This window comes from Oncorhynchus mykiss, chromosome 20 (genome assembly GCF_013265735.2).
Source record: "Oncorhynchus mykiss isolate Arlee chromosome 20, USDA_OmykA_1.1, whole genome shotgun sequence".
NCBI classification, from domain to species: Eukaryota; Metazoa; Chordata; class Actinopteri; order Salmoniformes; family Salmonidae; genus Oncorhynchus; species Oncorhynchus mykiss.
Genome location: NC_048584.1, coordinates 24,170,520 through 24,196,523, shown reverse-complemented (window position 1 = coordinate 24,196,523; position 26,004 = coordinate 24,170,520). Strand labels below are relative to the sequence as shown.

General features: G+C 43.3%; 2 protein-coding genes and 1 long non-coding RNA gene across 7 annotated transcripts in view; 2 read left to right on the top strand and 1 right to left on the bottom strand.

The window, feature by feature from the left end:
- The window catches only part of LOC110499235 (kinesin-like protein KIF19), a 78,980-nt gene extending 74,547 nt beyond the window's left edge, over positions 1-4,433 (top strand). The window contains exons 13-19 of the mRNA XM_036956061.1: positions 19-140; positions 298-461; positions 664-769; positions 972-1,095; positions 1,610-2,004; positions 2,303-2,471; positions 2,689-4,433. Of these exons, the coding sequence (XP_036811956.1) occupies positions 19-140; positions 298-461; positions 664-769; positions 972-1,095; positions 1,610-2,004; positions 2,303-2,471; positions 2,689-2,816 (1,208 nt within the window). The 3' untranslated portion in view covers positions 2,817-4,433. The remainder of the gene's footprint in view (positions 1-18; positions 141-297; positions 462-663; positions 770-971; positions 1,096-1,609; positions 2,005-2,302; positions 2,472-2,688) is intronic.
- Positions 4,434-7,064: 2,631 nt separating this feature from the next.
- LOC118942055 lies at positions 7,065-12,965 on the bottom strand. Its single transcript, XR_005037973.1, has 3 exons — positions 11,143-12,965; positions 9,471-9,585; positions 7,065-7,348 (listed from the first exon to the last, which is right to left on the bottom strand). It is a non-coding gene; the product is annotated as an uncharacterized LOC118942055 (long non-coding RNA).
- Positions 10,006-23,558, top strand: LOC110499233 (casein kinase I). 5 transcript variants are annotated; one of them, XM_021576235.2, is made up of 10 exons: positions 10,006-10,497; positions 15,446-15,556; positions 15,984-16,132; positions 16,365-16,593; positions 16,686-16,856; positions 17,096-17,244; positions 17,389-17,575; positions 19,721-19,860; positions 20,458-20,528; positions 21,595-23,558. In XM_021576235.2, exons 1-9 carry the CDS (start codon positions 10,422-10,424, stop codon positions 20,506-20,508), a joined length of 1,263 nt encoding a protein of 420 aa, XP_021431910.1. In that variant the 5' UTR covers positions 10,006-10,421; the 3' UTR covers positions 20,509-20,528; positions 21,595-23,558. The 5 variants fall into 5 exon arrangements, with proteins under 5 accessions (XP_021431910.1, XP_021431912.1, XP_021431915.1 ...); XM_021576237.2 differs by having other exon boundaries at positions 20,453-20,528; XM_021576240.2 differs by having other exon boundaries at positions 10,007-10,497; positions 17,407-17,575; positions 20,453-20,528.
- The last annotated feature ends 2,446 nt before the right edge of the window (positions 23,559-26,004 follow it).

Genomic DNA, 26,004 nt, shown 5'->3' with positions numbered 1-26,004 from the left:
TGTGGTGTGTTGCTGCAGACCACAGCCTTCTGGTGCCCCCCCACCTTCAGGAGCTGTATGGGATGTACATGAGAGAGCTGGACGAGAGGAACCTGGACAGAGCCATGGCCCTGGACAAGGTCACTGGATGCACACTCAAGGTAGGCAACAGATACACACACACACACACCACACACATGCACACACACACATGAACAGCCCTGGACAAGATCACTGGACTCAGATAGAGAACGGGATTAAGATTGAAATCGAGATCACACACAATTATAATATACCTCTACCATTTGCTGTCTCCAGGAGGCCTCCCTGCCCAAGATCAGCCTACCCAGCCGAGGTCGTGGCCTGCTGCAGGACGTGGACTCAGACCAGGAGAGCGTTCGCACCATGGGCTCAGAGACCAGGCATGGCAGGGCCAAGGCCCGCAGACACACCCTGCCACCTATCCTACCTGAAGCTGAAGGGTAAGAGGACAGAGGGATTTGGAGGACGGGAGAGACGGTGGTGGTTGGTTTAGGAAGAAGAAACACTTTAGTCTGTATCTCCACCTTCTATAGAAGGACATTCGTCTAACTGACTTTTTCTCTCTCTGTCGTTCTTTCTCTCTCTCTCGCTCTCTATCTATATTTCTCCTTCCCCCTACCTCCTTCCTGCTCCCTCTCACAGAGACAACAACCGGGTGTTTAAGAGCATTCCCCATGCCAGACAGATTAAACATTCTGCTGTGATGACCCCTCCTCCCATCCACATCAACGGCCAGGGGAACAGAGAGGTGACAACCCCGTACCATCCACACTGTGATATATACTAGGGCCGATACAGCTGTTGCCATTACACCTGAAGTGTGGAGACTCCATAGTAATGGAGGCTACAGCCATATCAGGGCAACATTTCTACCAGGTTTCATATGTATATACTCCCCTCTGAGAGTGTGAGTATAATGCCACATGTCCCCTCTCCTCTGTCCTCTACAGCTGCAGCCATTGGCTCCAGAGACCACTCTGAGCTACTGCCACCTCAGCCACAGTGTCAGCAGTCACCTGGACTCCTCCCCTGAGAGCAGCGAGACAGGCCAGGATGTCCCCCTCACACGCAAGGGTAAGCGACCCCCAATGGCTACAGCAGACAGGAGTGTTACGGAATAGGGAGTACTTTGGGTACAGATATAGGATCTTAATTTGAGCCAGTTTGCTACAGCGGTCAGTTTGCTACAACAGGTCATATGAATTATTATGTGACTATAATTAATTGACATTTTTGTAGAGATTGATACATTTGTCGTAAAGGAAAATCAAGTCTGAAATTTCAAAGTGGAAATTACAAACTTTAGAAGCCTTTTTAAACCTTAAATACACTACAAGTTTTATATTTTCTGCATTGCAGGAAAGTACTCATGCAACAGTGTGATCAAATTAAGATACTACATCTGTAGTTGTGGGCACAGACCACAAACTGATCGAATACAGAATATAGCCATTATATAATCTAGGGACGATTGGGGAGAATAACGTTTATATTTTAATATCTTCAGGATGCTGGTGTACTAGATGCGTCCGTAGTAGAACCTCTGTCTCGATTTCCTACTAATCAAATGTCTCCCTTGATTCAACAGAGAGGCAGCAGATCCTCAAAGGGATCCACAACATCGCAGTGAAGGCTGCTTGCCGCCGCTCCAAAGCCCTGGAAGTGGACGCCCTGAGGCTGCCCCCTCCTCCCTCCCCCCTGGACCCCAAGAAGCACAAGAGCAGCCTGTCTCTGAGTGAGGCGCCCCCTAGGGGCCTGGCCCTGCTTCGCGGCCGGCAGCCCAGCCCCGAGCTCCGCCACGCCACCTCAGATGAGAACCTATCCAGCAGCACAGGGGAGGGGCCTGGTTCCCAGGGCACCTGGACACGCACACGCAACCGCCAGCCCGCCCCCAAGAACCCAAACCCCACCCTGCGTGAGCAGGACTTCGAGGCTCGCCGCCGGAAGAGACGCTCCCGCTCATTCGAGGTCACAGGTCAAGCAGTAAGTAGCATGTTCATTATCTAGCTCCCTGAGAAGGATTTTATTATTCAGTAATGTATGTTAGTAGAGTCATCAGCAGCTGTGATTGATTGATTGATTTATTGATTGATTGACATAAAAGTCTATATAGATATATAAAGAGAGGAAAGTATAAAGTCTACATAGACATATAAATATATAAAGAGAGGAAAGTATAAAGTCTAGACATATAAAGGGGCTCCAACCGCAGACAATGTTACAGTACATAGCCTACATGATATCAGCCCTAACACACTTCTCAATCCCTCCCCCTGCTCAGCTGTCTCAGTCTAAGACCATGGCAGCCCAACGTGTCCGCCCACTGGACAGCACTTCAGACCCCCACCTCCACATCAACGGCCAGCCCCAGGCCCCCCTGCAACGCCCACAGCACAGGGGGGTCCCTCCTCTCACCAAGGTCCGGCTTCCCCACAACAACCACCAAACAGGTCCGCCTCCCTTTTCCTACACCTCTAGATTAAAAAATACTAAATATTGCTGCAAAAATCCATGGCGGGGTTCAAGGCCTATGGCACCCACAGCACCAGCATCAGGACAAATTGGATGAATTGCCCTTGGATATTGGCTTATCTCCTTACTGTGTAGCTAATGAAATATATCGACATACTGTACTGTTCGTAAACAGGGCTCTAATGCTTTTTACAGGCCCCATCACAGAGTCCTCCCCAGTCCATCTGAGCAACCTGAAGCGTGCGTCCCAGCTGCGCCAGCCCCAGCCCCTACTCTACGTCACCACCACGGGCACCGGAGGCCAGCGCACCCGCAGGCACTGAGGGCCTACTAGCCTGCCACTCTAGGGTCATGTTCATTAGGGCATGGAATGGAAAACATTTAGCAGTGTTTGTTGCCTAATGGACACGACCCAGGGTTTTCTTACACAGGACCCCCCAACACCAGCACTCCTTGTGCTGATTACATAGAGAGACACTAATGGATGGATTAGAGAGACACTAACTGATGGATGATGCCCCTAGATAAGAGGATTGAATACCTCACCATCACAGTCTCCAAAGATGACTCTTCTGTCTGTGAGTGAGTCCAAAATGGCACCCAAGTGGCCCTGGTCAAAAGTAGTGCACTATATTGGGGAATAGGTTGCCATTTCAGACACACTGTGACTGTTTTTCCTTGCTCCTCGTTTCCCTCGTTTCCACTGCTCAAGTGTTTCTGTGACCGTCCAGTGGCCCACCACTGACCGCTACTATGGCTCTGTACACACTCGGGTTGTACAAATGATTTGGCACAAGAATTTTACTCCGTAAAAATAATTACACAAGCGTTGTGGACTCACCGCACAATAGTTGTGTACACATTTTTTGTGCAGACAAACTATGTTGTATCACAAAAATATCAGTTGTATCACAACCAATGTGTCCTATGCGTCAGTTGTAGAACCTGAGTGGTAATGGCCTATGCTGTAAAGCAGACAGTACTAATTGTTGCGCAACAATAGACTAGTAGACTACATCATACTGCTTTGATGACACTAAATGCTTATTATCATGATAATGTGCTGATGAAGCCTCAATGTTACATCAAGCTAATGAATGAATTGATTTTTAAGAAATGTTAACTAATGTAATTTATAGACAGTCAGGCAGCTGTTTTTGGGTCAATCCAACCTTGTTGCTTTGAAGTTAAATTACAAATAACATTATTTAGAGGATGGAGAAAACAGCTAGCCTGGTCCCAGATCTGTGCTCTTGCCATCTTAATCACTATCATTGTGGTGCCAAATGTTTGGCATCACAATGAGTGACAGAGAGTTGGCATGATAACACAAACAGACTGGCACTCAGGATAGAAAACTGGACCCAGTACATCAACATTCTCTGAGTGTAGATTTGACATATGAACAACAATAATATTATTATTATCATTCACTACTACATAGAGCTGTAATCCAGGTATAATCTCAATCTCAGTTATCAAAAGCACATAATGAGATCAGAGAAACGTGACCTTCTGGATGATTACTGTGCACTTTTGTATTCAGCTTGATGTACAGTCTATACATTCACATTGTGTGCTTCCCAAATGGCACCTTATTCCATATATGGTCTTTGGTCAAAAATAGTGCACTAAATAGGGAATAGGGTGCTATTTTGGACAGTCATTGAAACAGCCCACGGTCTATGCCTTTTTCTTATCACCTACCCAGACATGATTTGATCCTGTGTTAGATGTGCTTAATATCTCCCCCCCCCCCAATGTGGCACTTCAAAACGCATTCCCAACTGTGGATGGTTGTTGTTTTTTATTCCCATTTTGCGGCTGCCTTTTCTTGTTATTATCCAAATTACAGTCTTTGTCATTGTTTTCATATTTAATTTTTTTTCTATTTGTTTTGTAAAAAAAAAAAAAAAAATTTTTTATAACTAAATAAATTCCAGTAAAAACCTAAAGATGTTTGTGATGTGATTAATGTCACTGGATGTAAGCGTTCTGGGGAAGTCTACCCTAGGTACAGATCTAGGATCAGCTTCCCTTTCCCCAATCACAACCTTAATCATTAGTAGGGAACACTGATCCAATATCAGTGTCTAGGGCAACTTCACCCCACACCGTATGTAAGCGCTGCAGTTCACTTCCTCAACAGTAGATAGAGTAACAGGAATGAAACAGGGTGATCAAAAACGTCTGCAGTACTACCAAACGACCACTATATGCTCCTCCTGTCCTTTCATGTCCTATGACAACTTCAGTACACAATGTTCCAGCAAAGGTCTTTGTGCTGATGTGTGATCAAAACAACTCTTTCCCCAATTGTATACTGAACAAAAATATAAACGCAACGTGCAATAATTTTATGATTATACTGAGTTACAGTTCATATGAAAATCAGTCAATTGGCCATAATCTATGGATTTCACATGACTGTGTATGGGCTCCGCCATGGGGGAGCCCACATGGGAGCCAGGCACAGCCAATCGGAATGAGTTTTTCCCCACAAAAGGGCTTCATTACTGACAGAAATACTCCTCAGTTTCATCAGCTGTCCGAGTGGATGGTCTCAGACAGTCCCGCAGGTGAAGAAGCCAGATGTGGAGGTCCTGGGCTGGCGTGGTTATACTTCATCTGCGGTTCTGAGGCCAATAAGACGAACTGACAAATTCTCTAAAACGACGGAGGTGGCTTATGGTAGAGAAATTAACATTCAATTATCTGGCAACAGCTCTGGTGGGCGTTCCTGCGGACAGCATGCCAATTACACGCTCCCTCAAAACTTGAGACATCTGTGGCATTGTGTTGTGTGACAAAACTGCACATTGTAGAGTGGCCTTTAAATTGTACCCAGCACAGTTTCTTGATATGCCACACTTGACAGGTGGATGGATTATCTTGGCAAAGAAGAAATGTGCACTAAAAGGGATGTAAACAAATTTGTGCACAGAATTTGAGAGAAATACGTTTTTTGTGTGCCTATGGAACATTTCGGGATCATTTACTTCAGCTCATAAAACATGGGACCAACACTTTACATGTTGTGTTTATATTTTTGTTCAGTATAAGTGATACCAAATCTAGACTTTGGTAATTACAGTGTCTTTGGAAAGTATTCAGACCCCTTGACTTTTTCCATGTTTTGTTAGGTTCCCATCGGGTTTTTGGTCACCTCCTTGGCCAAGGTCCTCCCCCGATTGCTCAGTTTGGCTGAGCAGCCAGCTCTAGGAAGAGTCTTGGTGTTTCCAAACTTCTTCCATTTAAGAATGAGCTAATACTCTATAAGAGGAACAGGATCTCAAGCAGTAGAAAACGAGAGGTGCTGGAACTCATCTCCGGTGAGCTCCTGACCAATTCAAGCATTGGTAGACAGGAAACACTCCACAAAGTGTTTTTCTGAAGTAGTGTTTTGAAAGGTTAACACATATTCAACAGTACTGGTGTGATCCACAACAGGTGTCTAGACATGAGTGTGGGCCTATGTCCCAGAATCATTCAGTTGTCATAAATATAGATTACATGGCAGCCTATTGTTTTCATGAGGGGAAGTGCTGAAAGTACCTGCTATGATTGGATTAGTTTACCTCACATTGGCAGGCAAGCAGCAGGCTAAATACTTAGCCTGCTGCATTCCAACACGTGCAGCAGGGGTGTGTTTATTTGTGCATACACTAGCTAATTGTCAGGGGCTTATAGTATAGTCGTCCTGAGTCTTGGGTCAATGAGAAAACCTTTCCACATAAGACCACATCACAAACATGCATTACTCTAGGCTATTAGCTGTTTGTTTGATGAGGTTAATCAAAGAAAGAATGAAAAACAATTGGTTTGGCTGTATATGCAATTAAACTATTTAGGCTACAGAAAGAAATCATTTTATTAAACGTTACATCAGATTTGGCTAAATAACTAGAAACATCTTAATACTGATTAAATCTATCATGCAAGTTTTGGTTATGAAATTCTTTCTACAGCTACACACTGTCTTTTTTTTCTCTCTGTTCTTTCTCTTTCCCTCCTTCTGCTCTGCGCATTGTCAAACACGTGCAGCGCAAGTTACACAATCCAAACAACAACAGTGCTGCCATGTGAGTGGCCCAAACTATAGAAATTGTGCCTGAACAGCTTCAGGGATTGGTCCATATGTGACCAATCACAAAAATCACAAGCGCTCTTCAGATTAGTGGGCGTTGCCTCCAGGACTTTGACAGCTTTCATGAGTGAGAACTTGTCTGTCTGTTCCTGAGCAATACAAACATCATATTGACAATTAATCTTATTTCCATAATTTTCAATGTATGTTTTTGACATTCTTAGAAAGTTTTGAAATACAATTGACATTTACATTGAGAGAATTCTATTTTTACTCAGTTGTTGTTCAGTATGCAATATACAGTTGGAAAGTATTCAAACCCCATGACTTTTCCCACAGTTTTTTACATTACAGCCTTATTCTAAAATTGATTAAATTGTTTTTTCCCCTCATCAATCTACACACAATACCCCATAATGACAAAGGAAAAACAGTTTTTTAGAAATGTTTGCAAATTTGTATAAAAAAACTGAAATAACACATTTACGTAAGTATTCAGACCCTTTGCTCAGTACTTTGCGGAAGCACCTTTGGCAGCGATTACAGCATAGAGTATTCTTGCATATGCTATTAGCTTGGCACACCTGTATTTGGGAAGTTTCTCCCATTCTTCTTTGCAGATCCTCTCAAGCTCTGTCAGGTTGGATGGGGAGTGTTGCTGCACCACTATTTTCAGGTCTCTCCAGAGATCTTCGATCGGACTTTGGCTGGGCCACTCAAGTACATTCAGAGACTTGTACCGATGCCACTCCTGAGCTGTCTTGGAACCTCAAATCAAACACACATGGTTAGCAGATGTTATTGCGAGTGTAGCGAAATTCTTGTGCTTCTAGTTGTGCAGCAATATCTAACAAGTAATCTAACAATTCTACAACACCTAGCTAATACACACAAATCTAAGTAAAGGAATGGGATAAGAATATATACATATAAATATATTGATGAGCAATGACTGAGCGGCATAGGCAAGATGCAATATATGGTATACAATACAGTATATATATATATATATATATATGTGAGATGAGTAATGAAAGACATGTAAACATTATTAAAGTGCCATTATTAAAGTGACTAGTGATCCATTTATAAAAGTGGCCAATGATTTCAAGTTTGTATGTACGCAGCAGCCTCTCTGTTAGTGATGGCTGTTCAACAGTCTGATGGCCTTGAGATGGAAGCTATTTTTCAGTCTCTTTCGGTCCCAGCTTTGATGCACCTGTACTGATGCTTCGCCCCAGTCTGAGGTCCTGAGTGCTCTGGAGCAGGTTTTCATCAAGGATCTCTCTATACTTTGCTCCGTTTATCTTTCCCTCAATCCTGACTACTCCCAGAGATTTTGTGGTACCCTTTCCCAGATCTGTGCTTTGACACAATCTTGTCTCAGACTTCTACGGACAATTCATTCGACCTCATGGCTTGGTTTTTGCTCTGACGTGCACTGTCAACTGTGGGATATATGGACCAGTGTGTGCCTTTCCAAATCACGTCCAACCAATTGAATTTACCACAGATGGGCTCCAATCAAGTTGTAGAAACATCTCAAGGATGATCAGTGGAAACAGGATGCATCTGAGCTCAATTTCGAGTCTCATAGCGAAGGGTCTGAATACTTACGTAAATAAGGTATTTCTCTTTTCGCTATGTCGTTATGTAGATTGCTGAGGATTTATTTTTATTTAATACATTTTAGAATAAGGCTGTAACGTAACAAAATGTGGAAAAAAGTCAAGGGACCTGAATCCTTTCTGAAGGCACTGTGTGTACTGTACAATGAGGCCTATTGAAGTTTTTAGGATGGTTTTCCTGTGCCTGAGACACAGGCAAATGTATACACACGCACACACACAAATGTATACACACGCACACACACAAATGTATTCACATGCACGACACAACCATATCTCAGCATCCCACTAATTTCATTGAAATAACGTGAAACAATGTTGATTCAACCAGTGTGTGCCCAGTGGGATGTCTTGATCTCAATGACCTGACTTGCCTAGGCATCTTGAACAAGAGTCCAGAAATCAAAATAAATACTATTGAAGTAGGAACATGGGAAAACATGACTAATGTGAATAAATGAATAAGTAAATGTTTCTATTTTGAACAAAACACCATATGAGCCATCCCTATATGAGCAGAAGACAGAGTATGAATAGGAGCCTGTGGTCATTTGCTTCTCCTGACCCTGCACAGAGCTGTGGGCATGGGCCAGTGATTTGTGTCTATCCTACATGCATCCCTTCAGATAGTATGTCCCAAGGAAAAGTTTGCCGCTGACCCAGTTCCCTACTTAGCAGAAATAACTGCAGTCTTCAGAGATGTTGCCGCAAGAGAGAGAGTGAGCTTATCAAACTACTTCCACCTCTCTCATGCTCCATCCACGGCAGGAAGGATATGTTTTCTTTTATGCATACAGGCTTCATCATCAGTTTTTTACTGCAGTTTGAATATTTAATTCTGAGTAGAACAAGAACTGATACTGTTCGAATTCTGAACGGCAAAGTAATGGATGTGTCTACCAACTATTACAACCTGCAAGCTCCCCCAGCACAATAGCCAACAAACAACTAGGTCATGCAAGGTTTATGGATTCATTTGGCCTTTTTCCTGCTCCCTTACTAAATAATCCTGTATATTTTGGGTATTTTGGTCTATTCAGCCCCAGACGAGTGGCTGTGTCACAGGATTACTGAGAGAGAGCAAGACAGGACTTATCCCTGATATAACTTGTCTATCTCTATCTGTTTGTTTGTGTGTTTGTGTGTTTGTGTGTGTGTGTGTGTGTGTGTGTGTGTGTGTGTGTGTGTGTGTGTGTGTGTGTGTGTGTGTGTGTGTGTGTGTGTGTTTTCATGCATACGTTGGTACGCATGTGCTTGTTTACCTGTGTTTGCTTTCTGCTGTTGTCCTCTCTGTTGATTTGGCCTCAAATTCAGGTCACAGTACATCCCTGCCTTAGCCACTGTGACATCACGCCAGTGGGACCCAAAAATCCTAACCTAATTAGGAGGAACCACATAACACCTTACATCAGTCTCTACATCCCAAATGGCACCCTACTCCACAGTTGACTACTTTTGACCATGACCCATAGGTCTCTGGTCAAGAGTAGTACACAAAATAAGGAATATTGTGCCATTTGGGACACTTAATGGCCTTAGTTGGGGCAACTTCAACATACTGTGTGACCAGACTCTCACGTTTATCAGTTTCATTGCCCCTATTGATTTTTATAATGAAAAGACTGTAGAAGTCCTGTTTATAAACATGTTAGTATGTCTTTAGTATTCTTGGGTTGATTGTTTTATTCAGTGTATCAATCTTGTCTTTCTTGATACAATGTAGGTTTAAACACTAGAATAATTTATAATTTACAAAGACCAATGCACCGTCCCTTTTTATGTGATCTGCGCAGGGTTGCTAGGACAAGTGATGTCACAGGCGAGTAACAGGCTGTCCACAACGGAGGACAATCCTACAGTGGGGAAGAAGCTTCCATCAAAATCCGTCTGCATCCTGCTTCATTTCGGGAAAGAGTACATTTTAAAAAGCAAGAACATAGTCTACACGTTCTGAGCTTTTGGCAATAGCAATATCGTTGTGTTCTGAAAAAGACATAGGTATAAAAGGGATGGTGAAAGTTGGATTGTTACAGAAGGAATTTAATAATCTTCTATTATTTAGGGGAGGGGGGCGTCTGAATAAAGGAGTTTGTATACCAGCAAAGTAAGGTGATATTTGGGGTGGTTAGGTAACCAAAGAGAGCAAAAACACCCGGGTGGATTTTTCAAAACAACACATTCTGAAGATTGCTTCGTAAGAATAACATTGAACCATGGAGTTAAGAGTGGGAAACCGATACAGGCTGGGAAGGAAAATTGGAAGTGGATCCTTTGGAGACATCTATTTAGGTGAGTAACGTTAGTTAGCTAAATTCTCAACAATATTAGCTACACAATAACGTTACCGTATGCTAGTTAGTTAGCTAGCTAGGTACTGTCAATTGAACATTTAATCTAGCTAACGTTAGCTACTGTACTAGCTACCAAACACCGTCACTAACCTGATAAACTAGCTTACCATCGCAACATTACGTTGTACTTTAACCATGTTGCTTGGATTGTGAATAACATAAAACAAGCTGTCAATTCTCAGCACCTCTTGTCCCTTTGGCAAACCAGTAACGTTAACTAGCTATATACAGTCAGTGTGAGGAAATAACGTTAGAATAGCCACTAACCAGCTAACGTTATCTAGCTAAGTTAGCTTGTCAAATTGAGATGCCTCTATCCAAGCAAAGCCCATGACAGTTTCACAAAACAGCAGGACAGCTACAGCCAAGCAGGTAGGCCTAATTGTCATTATTAATACAGAGATGACTACCTAGCTAGTCAATGTAATCTGGAAACTGCTTGATTGTTATTCATGTCTACTAAATGTTTGGTTTTCAAACAGCATAGGCATGATCCTGCTGGATCATGGATGGATAGAGGCTTTAAAAAAAAAAAATTAAGTAGAGTTCACTTGACAGACATACTGAAGAACAAGTCACCCACCCCAACTGAGTTTGCCAGTATACATCCCATCTGTCAAATTTCAAGGGATGAAGGGCAGTTCGCTAGCTGCAGTAGAGCTAGCCAAATACCCTGTTCTCTGCTCTGCCCTCCAGGCAGTGGCACTTGCCCACATTTTTAGGATGAAGCATAGTGAAGTTCTGAACTAGTTACCCATTTTATAGTCACAGTACAAGTGTACTTACTCTCCTGTAGCTTCCATTTGTTTGCTGCTGTGGCTGTCTTAGAATTTAGTCAAGCTACTATCAATGACAGTATTTCTGGCTGGTTTAAGGTAACATTGCTGAAATGCATTGTTGTGGCTAGTTTCAACCATTTGTCACTCAGTCTTGGCAGGGGTCAACTCCCCCTTAGCAGTTGTGTTGACTGTTGCTTGTGTGGTGCGTTTTAGTGTGTGTTTAGAGACTGGGCCCTCTGTTTTTTGCAGTGGTCCATAATCATCAGTCAGCGGTCAACTGAAATTACATTCTGATATGTTATCATCACCTCCAGGGTTTAGCTTACACATACTTTTGTCATAAAGGTCACTGAACATGTCTTGTTTTTGTATGAGTGAGTTTGAATCTTGTCATGCCGTAACTGTAACTGTTGTCATAATCCTGCTATGCTTCGTGGAGTCATGTTTTCCTATGCGTGATAGGGAGGAGTATTCCTATGTTAAATGCTAAATGGGTTTTTACAGGGCCTCAGAGTTTCTGAATTTGGTGTATGTCCTATCCTCATTGTATGCGTTTTCAGGTGACTGTAGGAATTCCTCTGGTTGAGTTGAAGCAGGAGCACATCTTGTCCAGCTACAGGGTTCAACACAATTGTCCAGCTTCTTGGCACTACTGTAGCACATGGCAGTTAGTGTATACAGCAGAAAGAGCTTATTGTTGATGGGGATGACATCTGCAAAGTTTCTAACAGCCATGTCATTGTTTCACAAACCGTCTGTCAGATGTTTAATGCCTACTACTGCCCTACTATGTCCTGTCTGTCTGTACTAGCCTGTCACGAGTCACAGCTCCAAACCCCATCCCGCCACCTCTTCCCCTTTTCTAAACAAATAGTTCTAAACCCCATGTAAGGCCAAAAGGCTGCTTGACTTGCTTCTCAGTTGCTTGTTGTTGGATGTTTTGTTTTGAAAGGGTTGGGTCATTTGGATACTGACTGGAAACATTTTGTGGCAAATGTTATTCCCGTCTTTGAGTTGTTAAATGCACTGTTTGTGCATTTTCGGGTTCAGAGACACTGACTGGGAAAAGTCGATGATTTCTATGTTCTTACATGGCTGCAGTTATGGTCGATATATGAATTATGTTGCACATGTATAAGTCATTAAACTTCTATAGTGCTTTTCATAGAATCTCAAAGCTCTTTAAGAACAACAAACAACCAACATATGATGACGGGTCAACCAATCGAGGCCAAGTCGAGTATGCAGATGAGAAACCGCATGTCCAACTCCATTGAAGTTCAATGTTCCAACTCAACAGACATGAATCGTGTAGGGCTGAGTAGATGTTTTTAGAAGAGTAAACCTGTAAAAAGGTAATCCAGCCCACCCCACACACCACTGCTCCAAACCACTAAGGATATGGCGTGGTTGTTTCCTTTTGACACCCTAGCTGGATTGTATAACCAGGCCTAGAACATCTTTATCTCTCCTAGGCTGCCTGCCTCTTCATTAAGCCTCTAGAAAATATTGAAACATTAAAACATTCTGACACCAATAGAACTATGTTGAGTTCATATAGTTTGAAGTACAATTGAAGTACAATTTGTTCAAATGTGTTTAATTGTTAGAGCATACAGACTTGACTGCCAATTCTGTAGATTTTCTCAATGCACATGAAGTAATCCATGTTTTGGAAGGCTAAACCGTTATGAATGATGTCAGTCCCAAGTGCCCATTGTAATAGGCTTTGTAATGGGACAGACAATATAATGTCAGCGAGGGGTGGATTTGCCCCCATCCTAGGTCACCTGTGTGTTCCTGCGTACTCCTCAGGTGTCAGTTTGGGGGGGGCACACGCAGGCGTGTGGTGAACCGTCCTACACACACAGAGGGGAAGCTCCAGTCAGCTGTATTTCCCTCTCTGCTCTGCTCTCCAGTGTGGACTAATGCATTCCCCTTTATGTAACCACATGTATGATTCATTCGACATGTTATTGTGTGTGCGTGCATGGAGGTGTTAAGTAAAGTGCTTTTCAGGAGATGGTCTGAGTCATACATGGACTGACTGTAAGCCTACTTTTGAAATGAAATGTCAGATATGAAAAGCTCCCCTGTTTCCCACTACTAACATACAGTGCAGCAAATGTGCACATCTTCAATGCATTTTAAAAAAAAATCTCATATTGCCCTTTTTTCCCACTTTGTATGAAAAGGGCCATTTGCAAGCAGCGCAAAGAGAAGTAGGCCCAGTACTAAAGTAACAGGCTAGGTGTGTTTTACATTGTAACTCTTCAAGCTTATGAGTCTTCGAGTCTTATTCGAGTCTTATGTAACACCTTGGACCATTTTTCACATATTAAACATAATTTCATGTTCCTAGGTAATGCTCTGCTGGCCCTCTATAGTCACTCTGAATTTATGTTTTCACTGCTGCTGGGCAGGGTCAACACAAATGACCACAGCCACAAAGTCATAATAATGGCTATTTCTACAATTTATCTTCTTAAAATCTGATTTTAACCTTAACCACACTGTTGACCTCATGCCTAACTTTTTAAATTAAGACCAGAAAGCTAATTTCTGTTTATATTAATTTGTATAATATTGCCCATTTGTATTTTTTGTCTCTGGTAACTAGTGACAACCACTGTGCAGGGAGGGATGGGCCCCGACTCACTCTCTACTCCCCTTCCCTGTTCTGTTGTCCCTTGTCTGTGCTCTTGTAGAATACTGGTTGAGTGGTGGAGATGATGTAGTTAATTATTCCTTGCCCACAAACATTTGACCACCCATCAGAGATGATTGCAATACAGTCTGCTTTCTCTATGATTTGCTTGACCTTCACTTGAACTCGGTTGAACTTTGCATCCAGCAAGTTAGTAGATAAAGCCTGTCTGGTTGGAGGGGTGTATGCTGGGTGGAGAATATTCAGAAATCTCTTCCAATCTTGCCTGTGAGCATCAGAGCTGACCCAGTTGCATACACAGCTCGAGCAAGACATTCATCAGCATTTCTCTGACTATGTTCCTCCATTGAGTCAAGGAGGACCATGAGCTGTTGCTATCGATAAGGTGTCTGATTCATCATTTTCACCTCGAATAGAAGTAGAGGGACTTGTCAGAGGTTGTGAGTGCTGAGGGAACTTATGCACTTGGCCAGCTGATTCTGCATCTTTGTTGCATTCTTCACATAGGATTATGCACAGTATTTTCAAATGTACACAGCTTTTCCTTCTACATTAGCTGCAGTTAAATGTCTCCACACATTAGATAGTGCTCGTGGCATTTTCATGTAAAGATTGGGAAGAAAATAGCAAAAAAAAAAATAATACAATTCCATGTACAGATAAATAGTTAAGCAGTTAGATTAAACAACTCCTTTGTAAGATTTATTTTATTTTTAAATGAAATATGTATGGAAACAGGTGAATTAACACTCCTCAGTTAGCAGGCTCAAGCAAGCTAAAACCCACATGGTAGCAAGAACTAACTAGCAGAATTTAACAAGTTAGAAATTATTTAAACACACTTTGCTGTAGGCTACTATTTACTAGTTAACAAAAAATCATGTATGTCATATAAAATATGTTCACCCCACCCAGTATTGTAATCAAAACTTACCAGAAAGCATGTAGTCCTTGGCTCAGACAGTGTAGTAGTGTGGGCTCAATGCCATCTCATTAGTGTGCAAGATCTTAAGAATCAGCTGTACATGTGTTGGAAGAATGAACTGTGCATGCAGAGTGTTGGAATTCCATTGAATTTGGGATAGTTTAACCAAACTTCTTCAATGAATTTAAGCAAAATTCCCGGGCTTAACTTCCCATGGAAAATGTCTGGAAAATCTTTGGAAATTTACTGGAAAATTTCTGACCCTTTGCAACCCTAGTCTGAATACTTTTTGAATGCACTGTGTATCCCCCGTCTGTGCTGCAATGCTCAGTCAGCAGGGACATGCACATCACAAGGGACCAGAGTTTCCCCTCCCTTCGTGGTCAGGAAAAAAACATCCAGGCCATAAACATTTCTAAGCATAAATCATGCTCTGTGAACCAACATCAGTAATTGACTGCTCTCTATTCATCTCCATACATTTTTATCGATAGTCCTTCTCTTTGTCCCCCAGGCACAGACATCTCAGTGGGAGAGGAGGTGGCCATCAAGCTGGAATGTGTGAAGACCAAGCACCCACAGCTCCACATCGAGAGCAAGATCTACAAGATGATGCAGGGAGGAGGTGAGACCTGGGTCTAAACCATTATACATGGGCCTTGCTGTGGGCTATCAGTCCTGGTCTATCTCTCCCCACTCCTCTCCTCTTTCTCTCCTATCTACCCCCTCCATTGCTCTCGTGCTCCCCCCACCCCACCTTCCCCCATGTTAATGTGGTTTTCACATCACTGGACAAGCAGGCAGTCATCCACATGAGTCAGTCAGTCCAGTCATGCCAGCCAGCAGCCTGAGAGAGTGGACTCAGTGGAACCTGTCATCCGATCACAGAGCCAGAGAAACACCACACAGGAAATCACATTAAACCCAATAGAGAATGTCATTTAAGTGAACTAGAGATGGGTTAAAAAACAGATTAACTAACCATGATTAAGTTGAAGTCATCAATTTGCTTTCCCACTTCTAACCTCCCATGTGTGTTTCTTCCATAACAGTGGGCATCCCTACAATAAAGTGGTGTGGAGCAGAGGGAGACTACAACGTGATGGTGATGGAGCTGCTAGGCCCCAGTCTGGAGGACCTGTTCAACTTCTGCTCCCGCAAGTTCAGCCTCAAGACTGTCCTGCTGCTGGCTGACCAGATGGTGAGACAACTGACAGAGCGGGTGTTCACCAACAGCATTAAATATTCCGCTCTTATGCTGACTATTAGGGCCACTTGTATCTTCTGAAGTTATGACCACTATATGCTATGAAATTTGCTTGCATGTTCGCTAGCTATTATTTGTTAGCAGATTAGAAGCGCAAAGTAAAGCTCTCCAGGAGGAGTAGTGTCCACCTCTGCTCTTATGTATGTGAAAAAAAACTATTTTTCAGATCAGCCGTATTGAGTACATCCACTCTAAGAACTTCATCCACAGAGATGTGAAGCCTGACAACTTCCTGATGGGCCTGGGCAAGAAGGGCAACCTGGTGTACATCATTGACTTTGGCCTGGCCAAGAAGTACCGCGACGCCCGCACACACCAGCACATCCCCTACCGCGAGAACAAGAACCTGACCGGCACAGCACGCTACGCATCCATCAACACACACCTGGGGATAGGTAGGTTGCATACACACACCTGGACATTGATCTCACACACACACTATTCAAACAGGGCCAGTGTGTGACTTTCTCCCTCCCTCTCTCTACAGAGCAGTCTCGTCGTGATGACCTGGAGTCTCTTGGTTACGTCCTGATGTACTTCAACCTGGGCTCTCTGCCCTGGCAGGGCCTCAAGGCCGCCACCAAGAGGCAGAAGTATGAACGCATCAGTGAGAAGAAGATGTCAACCCCTATCGAGGTGCTCTGCAAGGGATACCCCTGTACGTAGTCTGATTTATCATTCCTGGTTTAAGCATAGTTGATTTATACAAACACACTCCTACTCTGTGCTTAGGTATGGATATCTATGACAGTGTAGGATTGTCTTTGTCCATTTGATTGTCTGTAATGTTTCTGTACCTCTTCAGAGGCCATGCGGTGACCCTGTAAAATAAAAGATGAAGGAATTTCCCTACAGGATGATAATAAAGGATTCTAACACTTTTCTCCCTCCTCACAGCGGAGTTCTCCACCTACCTGAACTTCTGTCGCTCTCTGCGGTTCGATGACAAGCCGGACTACTCTTACCTGAGACAGCTGTTCAGAAACCTGTTCCACAGACAGGGCTTCTCCTACGACTACGTCTTTGACTGGAACATGCTCAAGTTTGTGAGTACTGCCTCTATTCATTGTTAATTAACAATCTATTAAACATATACTGTTTTTATTGCACATCTTAATAATCCTCTTAACAATTAGGCAATGGTACCTCAGTGGCAGTTTTCTGATCTAGTCTCCATTTCTACCCCTCTGACTGCCCCTAATTCCAAGGGGGCCAACCGTGCAGCGGAGGAGGCGGAGCGGGAGCGGAGGGACAGAGAGGATAGGCTGAGACACGGCAGAAACCCTGGGGCCAGGGGACTCCCGGCCGCCTCAGGACGACCCCGAGGAACACAGGATCCGGCGCCGCCTACACCCCTCACACCCACCTCACACACAGGTTAGTGTCTCTCTCTCACACTTTGATATATGGTTTACATAATAATGTTATTGTCTCTTGTCATGGTCAGGAAGTACAGTGGGGCAAAAAGGTATTTAAACCACAGCCAACATGCTGTTTCCCAGCATTCGCAATGCAGGTGATTTAAAAAATATATTTTTTTGTGGGGGGAGGTTTTGTACATTGATTAATGTTGTGCTACTTTTCTAAACTAATCCAATGTGTTACTTGGATGTATTGCACACATTACTGAAATGGTTGTCCAGTTTAAATGCATTCGATACTCTCATATTTTAGTCTTCCCAACCCTGGCAGTCATTCTGAATAAAAGTTGAGTGAATACAAATTCCTAATGTTGATGTTCCCACTCTGGCTGAATTCCAATTGGAATTACACATTACTTTGCAAGCCATCATAAATGTGATTTTCAGGCCTGATGTGGCCTGTAAACCATGTGTTTCTGGCCACTGTATTGGGGTAAAACTAGTCCCTCAACATAAGGCCTTATGAAGTATGTACAGTGGGGCAAAAAAGTATTTAGTCAGCCACCAATTGTGCAAGTTCTCCCACTTAAAAAGATGAGAGAGGCCTGTAATTTTCATCATATGTACACTTCAACTACAACAGACAAAATGAGGGAAAAAAATCCAGAAAATCACATTGTAGGATTTTTAATGAATTTATTTGCAAATTATGGTGGAAAATAAGTATTTGGTCAATAACAAAAGTTTATCTCAATACTTTGTTATATACCCTTTGTTGGCAATGACAGAGGTCAAACGTTTCTGTAAGTCTTCACAAGGTTTTCACACACTGTTGCTGGTATTTTGGCCCATTCCTCCATGCAGATCTCCTCTAGGGCAGGGCTGTTGCTGGGCAACACGGACTTTCAACTCCCTCCAAAGATTTTCTATGGTGTTGAGATCTGGAGACTGGCTAGGCCACTCCAGGACTTTGAAATGCTTCTTACGAAGCCACTCCTCCTTTGCCCGGGCGGTGTGTTTGGGATCATTGTCATGCTGAAAGACCCAGCCATGTTTCATATTCAATGCCCTTGCTGATGGAAGGAGGTTTTCACTCAAAATCTCACGATACATGGCTCCATTCATTCTTTCCTTTACACGGATCAGTCGTCCTGGTCCCTTTGCAGAAAAACAGCCCCAAAGCATGATGTTTCCACCCTTATGCTTCACATTAGGTATGGTGTTTTTTGGATGCAACTCAGCATTTTTGTCCTCCAAACACGACGAGTTGAGTTTTTACCAAAAAGTTATATTTTGGTTTCATCTGACCATATGACATTCTCCCAATCTTCTTCTGGATCATCCAAATGCTCTCTAGCAAACTTCAGACGGGCCTGGACATGTACTGGCTTAAGCAGGGGGACACATCTGGTACTGCAGGATTTGAGTCCCTGGCGGCGTAGTGTGTTACTGATGGTAGGCTTTGTTACTTTGGTCCCAGCTCTCTGCAGGTCATTCACTAGGTCCCCCCGTGTGGTTCTGGTATTTTTGTTCACCGTTCTTGTGATCATTTTGACCCCAAGGGGTGAGATCTTGCGTGGAGCCCCAGATCGAGGGAGATTATCAGTGGTCTTGTATGTCTTCCATTTCCTAATAATTGCTCCCACAGTTGATTTCTTCAAACCAAGCTGCTTACCTATTGCAGATTCAGTCTTCCCAGCCTGGTGCAAGTCTACAATTGTGTTTCTGGTGTCCTTTGACAGCTCTTTGGTCTTGGCCATAGTGGAGTTTGGAGTGTGACTGTTTGAGGTTGTGGACAGGTGTCTTTTATACTGATAACAAGTTCAAACAGGTGCCATTAATACAGGTAACGAGTGGAGGACAGAGGAGCCTCTTAAAGAAGAAGTTACATGTCTGTGAGAGCCAGAAATCTTGCTTGTTTGTAGGTGACCAAATACTTATTTTTCACCATAATTTGCAAATAAATTCATAAAAAATCCTACAATGTGATTTTCTGGATTTTTTTTTCTCATTTTGTCTGTCATAGTTGAAGTGTACCTATGATGAAAATTACAGGCCTCTCTCATCTTTTTAAGTGGGAGAACTTGCACAATTGGTGACTGACTAAATACTTTTTTGCACCACTGTATTTGTTTCTCCTGTCTCTTTTTCTCTCCTCTAGCCAACATGTCTCCACGACCGGCGTCCGGTATGGAACGAGAGAGAAAAGTGAGCATGCGGCTTCACCGGGGAGCTCCCGTTAACGTCTCCTCGTCCGACCTGACGGGACACCAGGACACCTCTCGCATGTCCACCTCACAGGTACAAGCTCGTCCCAACCCCAGATGCACCCCCTCGGCCCTCACCAGAACACCACTGACCTCATACGACCACCGCCCATCATGACCCACCCCTCCAGAGGAATATGGAGAACAGAACCAATAAAGTTGTCTATAGTCAACCTAAACAGGAATGTCTCTTGACTTTGGATCTCAATAAGGAGTAGCTAGCTGTAAGTCTAGGAGTGCATCAGTAAGGCCTGGCTTGCATCAACATGATTCAAGACATTAATAAACATGAAGATGTTTATTGGAGGGAGGCACTTCAACTAGCTAAGTAAAGGGCCCTGGCTTTAGTCTGCCAAACAAGACTAAAGGAGAAGATGCACGGAAGGAAATTCACCCCAGGCTTGAGGGTACTGAAGAGGACACTATAATGAAATATCCCCACTCTCCTTAGGCAACATCGCCCTATTCTCCTTGGCGATCTCTTTACGTTTCCACCAGGTGATCATGAGAGTTGTAGTTTTTATCTCCCACACATTGGTGTGTTATAGTAAGCATGCCATACTACAGACCCAGATCCAGTTGTCTGACTTGACCTATGGCCTTCTCTCTCCCTCCACTAACCTCAGAATAGCATTCCCTTCGACAATCACGCCAACTAGATGCTCGCCATATCCTTGTGTGATGGCCCGATGGCCACACTGGGTGAGTCCCGCTGAGGCTGGCGCTGGGTTCTAAAGTACCAGGGATGCACGCCTCCAGTCCTAATGGGAAGTACTGTCTGTCTGCAGGCTCTTGTTCCTCTCTGATATACGCTATGAAAGGGAGTTGAGACAAGTAGCTTCAATGTTAACAGCTTATGACAAAAGGAACTACTTTTTGTTAGTCAGCTGGCCAGCCTATTCCCTTTCATAGCGTATTGATCATTCAATGAGCCTGACTTGCCAGGTCCTATTGGACCAGATGCCTCAGTTATTCTGATGCATCTGACACTGTCTCCCTTGAGAACTGGAGCGGTGCATTCCAACCTTGTGATAACAAACCAACGTGTGGAACCAGTGTTTCTGCTATTTCTGGCTGTTACCCTACCTAGCTCTGTGACCTATCCTCAGCACAGTGCTTGTGACTTGTTGCAGTGGTTGGACTGTGGTGATGCCTGTCTGACATTCTCCAGCATGTGACTGCATTGGTTCCTATCCTGCTCCTAACTCCCCAGTCTTACCTATAGAGGGGTGGGTGTGTGTGTCCTTCAAACCCTTGTCTCCCTTGGCTTTTACCACTGCTCAATGCTGCATGGTTTTTCGTAGGTCTCTGGAAATTATCACCAAGCTAAAGTTTAGATTTGCTATGTCTGAAAGCATATACTGCATTTTGTTTTCTTGTTCTGATGAGTGAATGACACACCAGACTGAGGCCATGTGGCCCATCGCTGCTTGCCTTCATCTCTCACACTATGTATCACCCTCAGCATATCTTCTGCACTACATGGAAATACTGCTGTTTCTGCTGAGCAATGTGACAATATTAATCTATTGTCAGGCCTTCATGCATGATATGGTTTTGAAACTTCTGATGTTTCAAGTCTGATATTTTTATTTCAACTTAAGTGCAGTGTTGTGTAGATGAAATTGAGTAATAATGTAAGTATAGTTCAGTATATTTAATGATAAGATGGAGATTGCATGCAGAGAAGCGAGAGTAGAGATCCCCGCCTGCTGTAAATGTATGAGAGTATAAAAGTTGACCCCTCCCCTCTCTCTTCTCCCCTCAGTTGGTGTCTGGCATGATTCCTGGTGGCCTCCACTCTGCAGCGCCTCGATGAGACAAGACCCACAATGCCACTGGCACAGCAGAGGACAGCACCAAGCCTGGCTCAACCAATCGGCAGCCAGCTCGCTAACTACTACAGAAAACATCGGAAGACCACCTCTCTCCTGACCTGGCAATGTCTGGTTGTTCCTTTCTTTCACCCTAGTTTTCTTGTTCCTTGCCCACTCGGTCTCTCTCTCCCTCTATGCTCTCTTTCTAGCTTTCTCTGTACTCTCTCCTGAACACTTACAATTGTTTCGATAAAAAAACTTGGAAATAAGTACCACATCTGCGACCTCTTTTCCCAGAGACATTTTCCATGCCTGTGCAGAGACTGGTCTTCGCTGTGATGGCGATCTAACCGAGTTCTTTTAAGACTGAAACGACAAACGGAATGACAACAACTGCCACCGTTATTGCCATGGTTACTACTCCTCATCCATGGCACTTTGTCAATAAAGACACTCATTTCTACTCCCACTGTACATTACTACATAATAAATCTGATATGAAAAGAGCTGATCCAAGATTGAGGCTCTGTTTTAAATGGGTCGTTTTGGGTGTACTGCTTGTCATTTGTACATCTGTTTTCTCTGACCACCAGCTGGTTTTCTATTGTTTTCACAGCTCTGGTCTGTAACTCTAAAGCCATTTGTAATACATACTATTTGCATGTTTTAACACTCGGCCTCCCTTTGAACTGCTGATATGTAGGGTTTTAACTCTAAATCACATCTGAAATTTATCTGTATTTCTAGATGGGGTTTAATGGTCAAAGTTGCTCAAGTTGTATATGTATAGGAGGGCCCCGTAAAGGTTTCCTTGTCTCCCCAACCAAGACAGTCTCTCATGGACTACTGTACAGATCTACATGCTCATTTCCTGTTATTTGTAATATTTCTAAGCTGTGAAATACATGTAATATAGATGTTTACTTTTTGAGGTGAATTCGGGTTGGGTTTCTTAAATTGGGTCTGCTCAAAAGTGTGACATCACTGTCCTATAATCGGTCTGGTTCGGTCCAGTTTTGGGCTGTCATAATCATTATCCGTGCCCAGGCTTGTGCTGCGTCTGTCCAAAAAGATGAAGTGCAGGATTGTTTTAGTTGGAGTGCCTCAAATTCACAAAAATTGAGAGCACTCACACAGAGACTTACCAGTGTCAGTTTAAAATAGCAGCCATTTAACAATGATTTTGTTTTATTGATTGTGAACTGACACTTTTATATTTTCTTATTGTCTCCATGATGTGAACACTGGTGTTATTTGTACATGTTTTGAGAAATAAAATGGTGCTGCACTGATGTGGCTACAAGCAAAGGCACGTGCACTTAACTAAAGATCTGTCTTTACTTTGTATTTCCTGATAAATTAACCGATTAACACTTCTCTTGGGTGGGCTATGGTCTTTGACGTTCAACTCAATGGTCGCGTTACCCTGTTCAGACGTTGCATGCATCAACCAATGATTGCGTGCCACATCGACTGCTGTCGGGCACGAGATCGCTATAACATCTGGTTAGCTGATACGTTAAATACCTATCCATGCTTTGTAAGATCTGACATGCGTCAGCAACACCTGGACAGAGTAACGCGCCAAATCTCTACTGATCTTCAACAAAGAGTGTGGAGCAAGAGTTTGGGATATTCAACTCAACCTCAGTCAGCAAAATTTGTATTTTTAGGGTCTGCACAGCTGAATCGTTACCATGGTTCACCCCTATAGAACCATTTTAATGCAGGCCTGATTCCTGACTAGTCATTTTATCCTATGGTTTAACCCATGGGCAGTTTGGTCAATCACTGACTCACCCTTCTATGTGTAATTAACTAAGCTACCAGCTCTGAAATAATATTACTTTTATCTCTCATTTGTATTTGCCACTGTATTTGTGTACTTTAAAAACTGTAAATAAATGAAGTACTTGTACTCTGTGTGCTTTCATTTTCAAACGTGGAAAGAAAAGGTATATATAGTTAATATATTTGATGTCTTAACCTGTGTGCAGACTACCACTAGACGCGCACACTGCAATTGCCTACGCTGGACACCTGAGGGGAAGACCTAACCCGGGGAACCCTAACCAAAAAGGCCGCAGACCGGAAGCAGTGGGGCTCTCTTGTGGATGCCTCAAGACAAAAAGAGGATTTAATAAATTAGTAAATGTCTATCACCCTATATTGGAGATTATCTCCTAGATCAGGGATATTGCTCTGTTTTACCTGACACCTTTTGTCTTAGGTCTAAATGAGTCCTTGATTAGAGGGGAAGAATGAGAAAAAAATATTTTTCATTAGCATACTAAAATACAAACCATGCCTGTGTTGGTCAAAAGAGTGTGAGAAAGGGTTGTGTTACGCCCAAAGACCCTTAGAGGGCGTTATTAGACAGCCTTGAACGCTCTCAAGGGGTATACTACAATGCACAATCAATGCCATAGCCAGCTAACTTTGATAAACAACCAGAAATAAACACTTGATTTTCCAGCTTCGTTAAGTAAGCTAAACATGTGTTCGGTTGTTGAGTCAATTAGACCGTGTCCATTTCAAGCTTATCGTTCAAAAAATTCAAAAGTTATTTCAGAATATTCAGGCAAGTTAACTGGCTAACTCCTTGGTCTTGTTTTGTAGTACACCCCTCAGATGCTGTACCTCAGGGAGAAAAAAACATGATTCAGTCAACAGAGATACACTACCAATTGTGTTAATAATGGTTCTGAATCCCATTTGAAGTGATTAAGGGCCGTTGTTGATTTGGCATAGCGCTACCACCAATACACTACCCCCAGCTAGGGTTCTGTACAACACAAATCTTGCCTAAGATGATTGGAGAGTTGGCCTAACATGTATGTGTGTTTTATTACATACCCATTAGAGCGTTTGAAGAGTCAACCACAATTCAAGCACTTTCTCCAAATAATATATTTATTAGGTTGGCATAGCAACACGTCAGGAAGCCAACTACACAGTATCTCAGAAAGATAGGTATTGAATAAATCCGCAAGTTTTACAATCAACAAATACCCAGCAGAGGGTGCTCATGGACATGATTGTGTATTTGAGGTTTTGTGTCTGTTTATCTAGAATTCATATATACAAAGATCTCACACAGACAGGCAGAAAAAGATACAATCAGAGGATAGGACAATACTGACTACACACAGTTTTAGACCTTGTGCATTTAAGGTAAAATAACTATTGTTATATACCAGGACAAATTAGCTAGCAACAGCAAGCTAGCTAAATAGGACAAATTATCTAGCAAGTGCAAGCTAACTAGCTAAATTGCCATACATGTCTAATGCTTTTCAACCAGTCCCCATATTAATGTAATTGGTTCAGAGTTTGTTTTGATATTTTAACCTGTGTGTCGTGGTCACGTTTGGTGTAGGGGGACAGCCGGTTTGGATTCCGTGTAACAGCTTACACACGGTAGGCAATTAAGGTCACAGTTATGAAAACTTAGGACACTAAAAAGACTGAAAAACACCAAAAGAAAGATGCCCAGGATCCCTGCTCATGTGTGTGAACGTGCCTTAGGCATGCTGCAAGGAGGCATGAGGACTGCAGATGTGGCCAGGGCAATAAATGGCAATGTCTGTACTGTGGGACACCTAAGACAGCGCTACAGGGAGACAGGACAGACAGCTGATCGTCCTGGCAGTGGCAGACCACGTGTAACAACACCTGCACAGGATCGGTAATCCGAACATCACCTGCAGGACAGGTACAGGATGGCAACAACAACTGCCCAAGTTACACCAGGAACGCACAATCCCCCCCCCATCAGTGCTCAGACTGTCTGCAATAGGCTGGACTGAGGGCTTGTAGGCCTGTTGTAAGGCAGGTCCTCACCAGACATCACCGGCAACAACGTCACCTATAGGCACAAACCCACCGTCGCTGGACCAGACAGGACTGGCAAAAAAGTGCTCCACACTGACGAGTCACGGTTTTGTCTCACCAAGGGTGATGGTCGGATTCACGTTTATTGTCGAAGGAATGAGCGTTACACTAAGGCCTGTACTCTGGCACGGGATCGATTTGGAGGTGGAGGGTCCGTCATGGTCTGAGGCGGTGTGTCACAGCATCATCGGACTGAGCGTGTTGTTATTGCAGGCAATCTCAACGCTGTGCGTTACAGGGAAGACATCCTCCTCCCTCATGTGGTACCCTTCCTGCAGGCTCATCCTGACATGACCCTCCAGCATGACAATAGCACCAGAAATACTGTTCGTTCTGTGCGTGATTTCCTGCAAGACAGGAATATCAGTGTTCTGCCATGGCCAGCGAAGAGCCCGGATCTCAATCCCATTGAGCACGTCTGGGACCTGTTGGATCGGAGGGTGGGGGCTAGGAGCAATCCCCCCAGA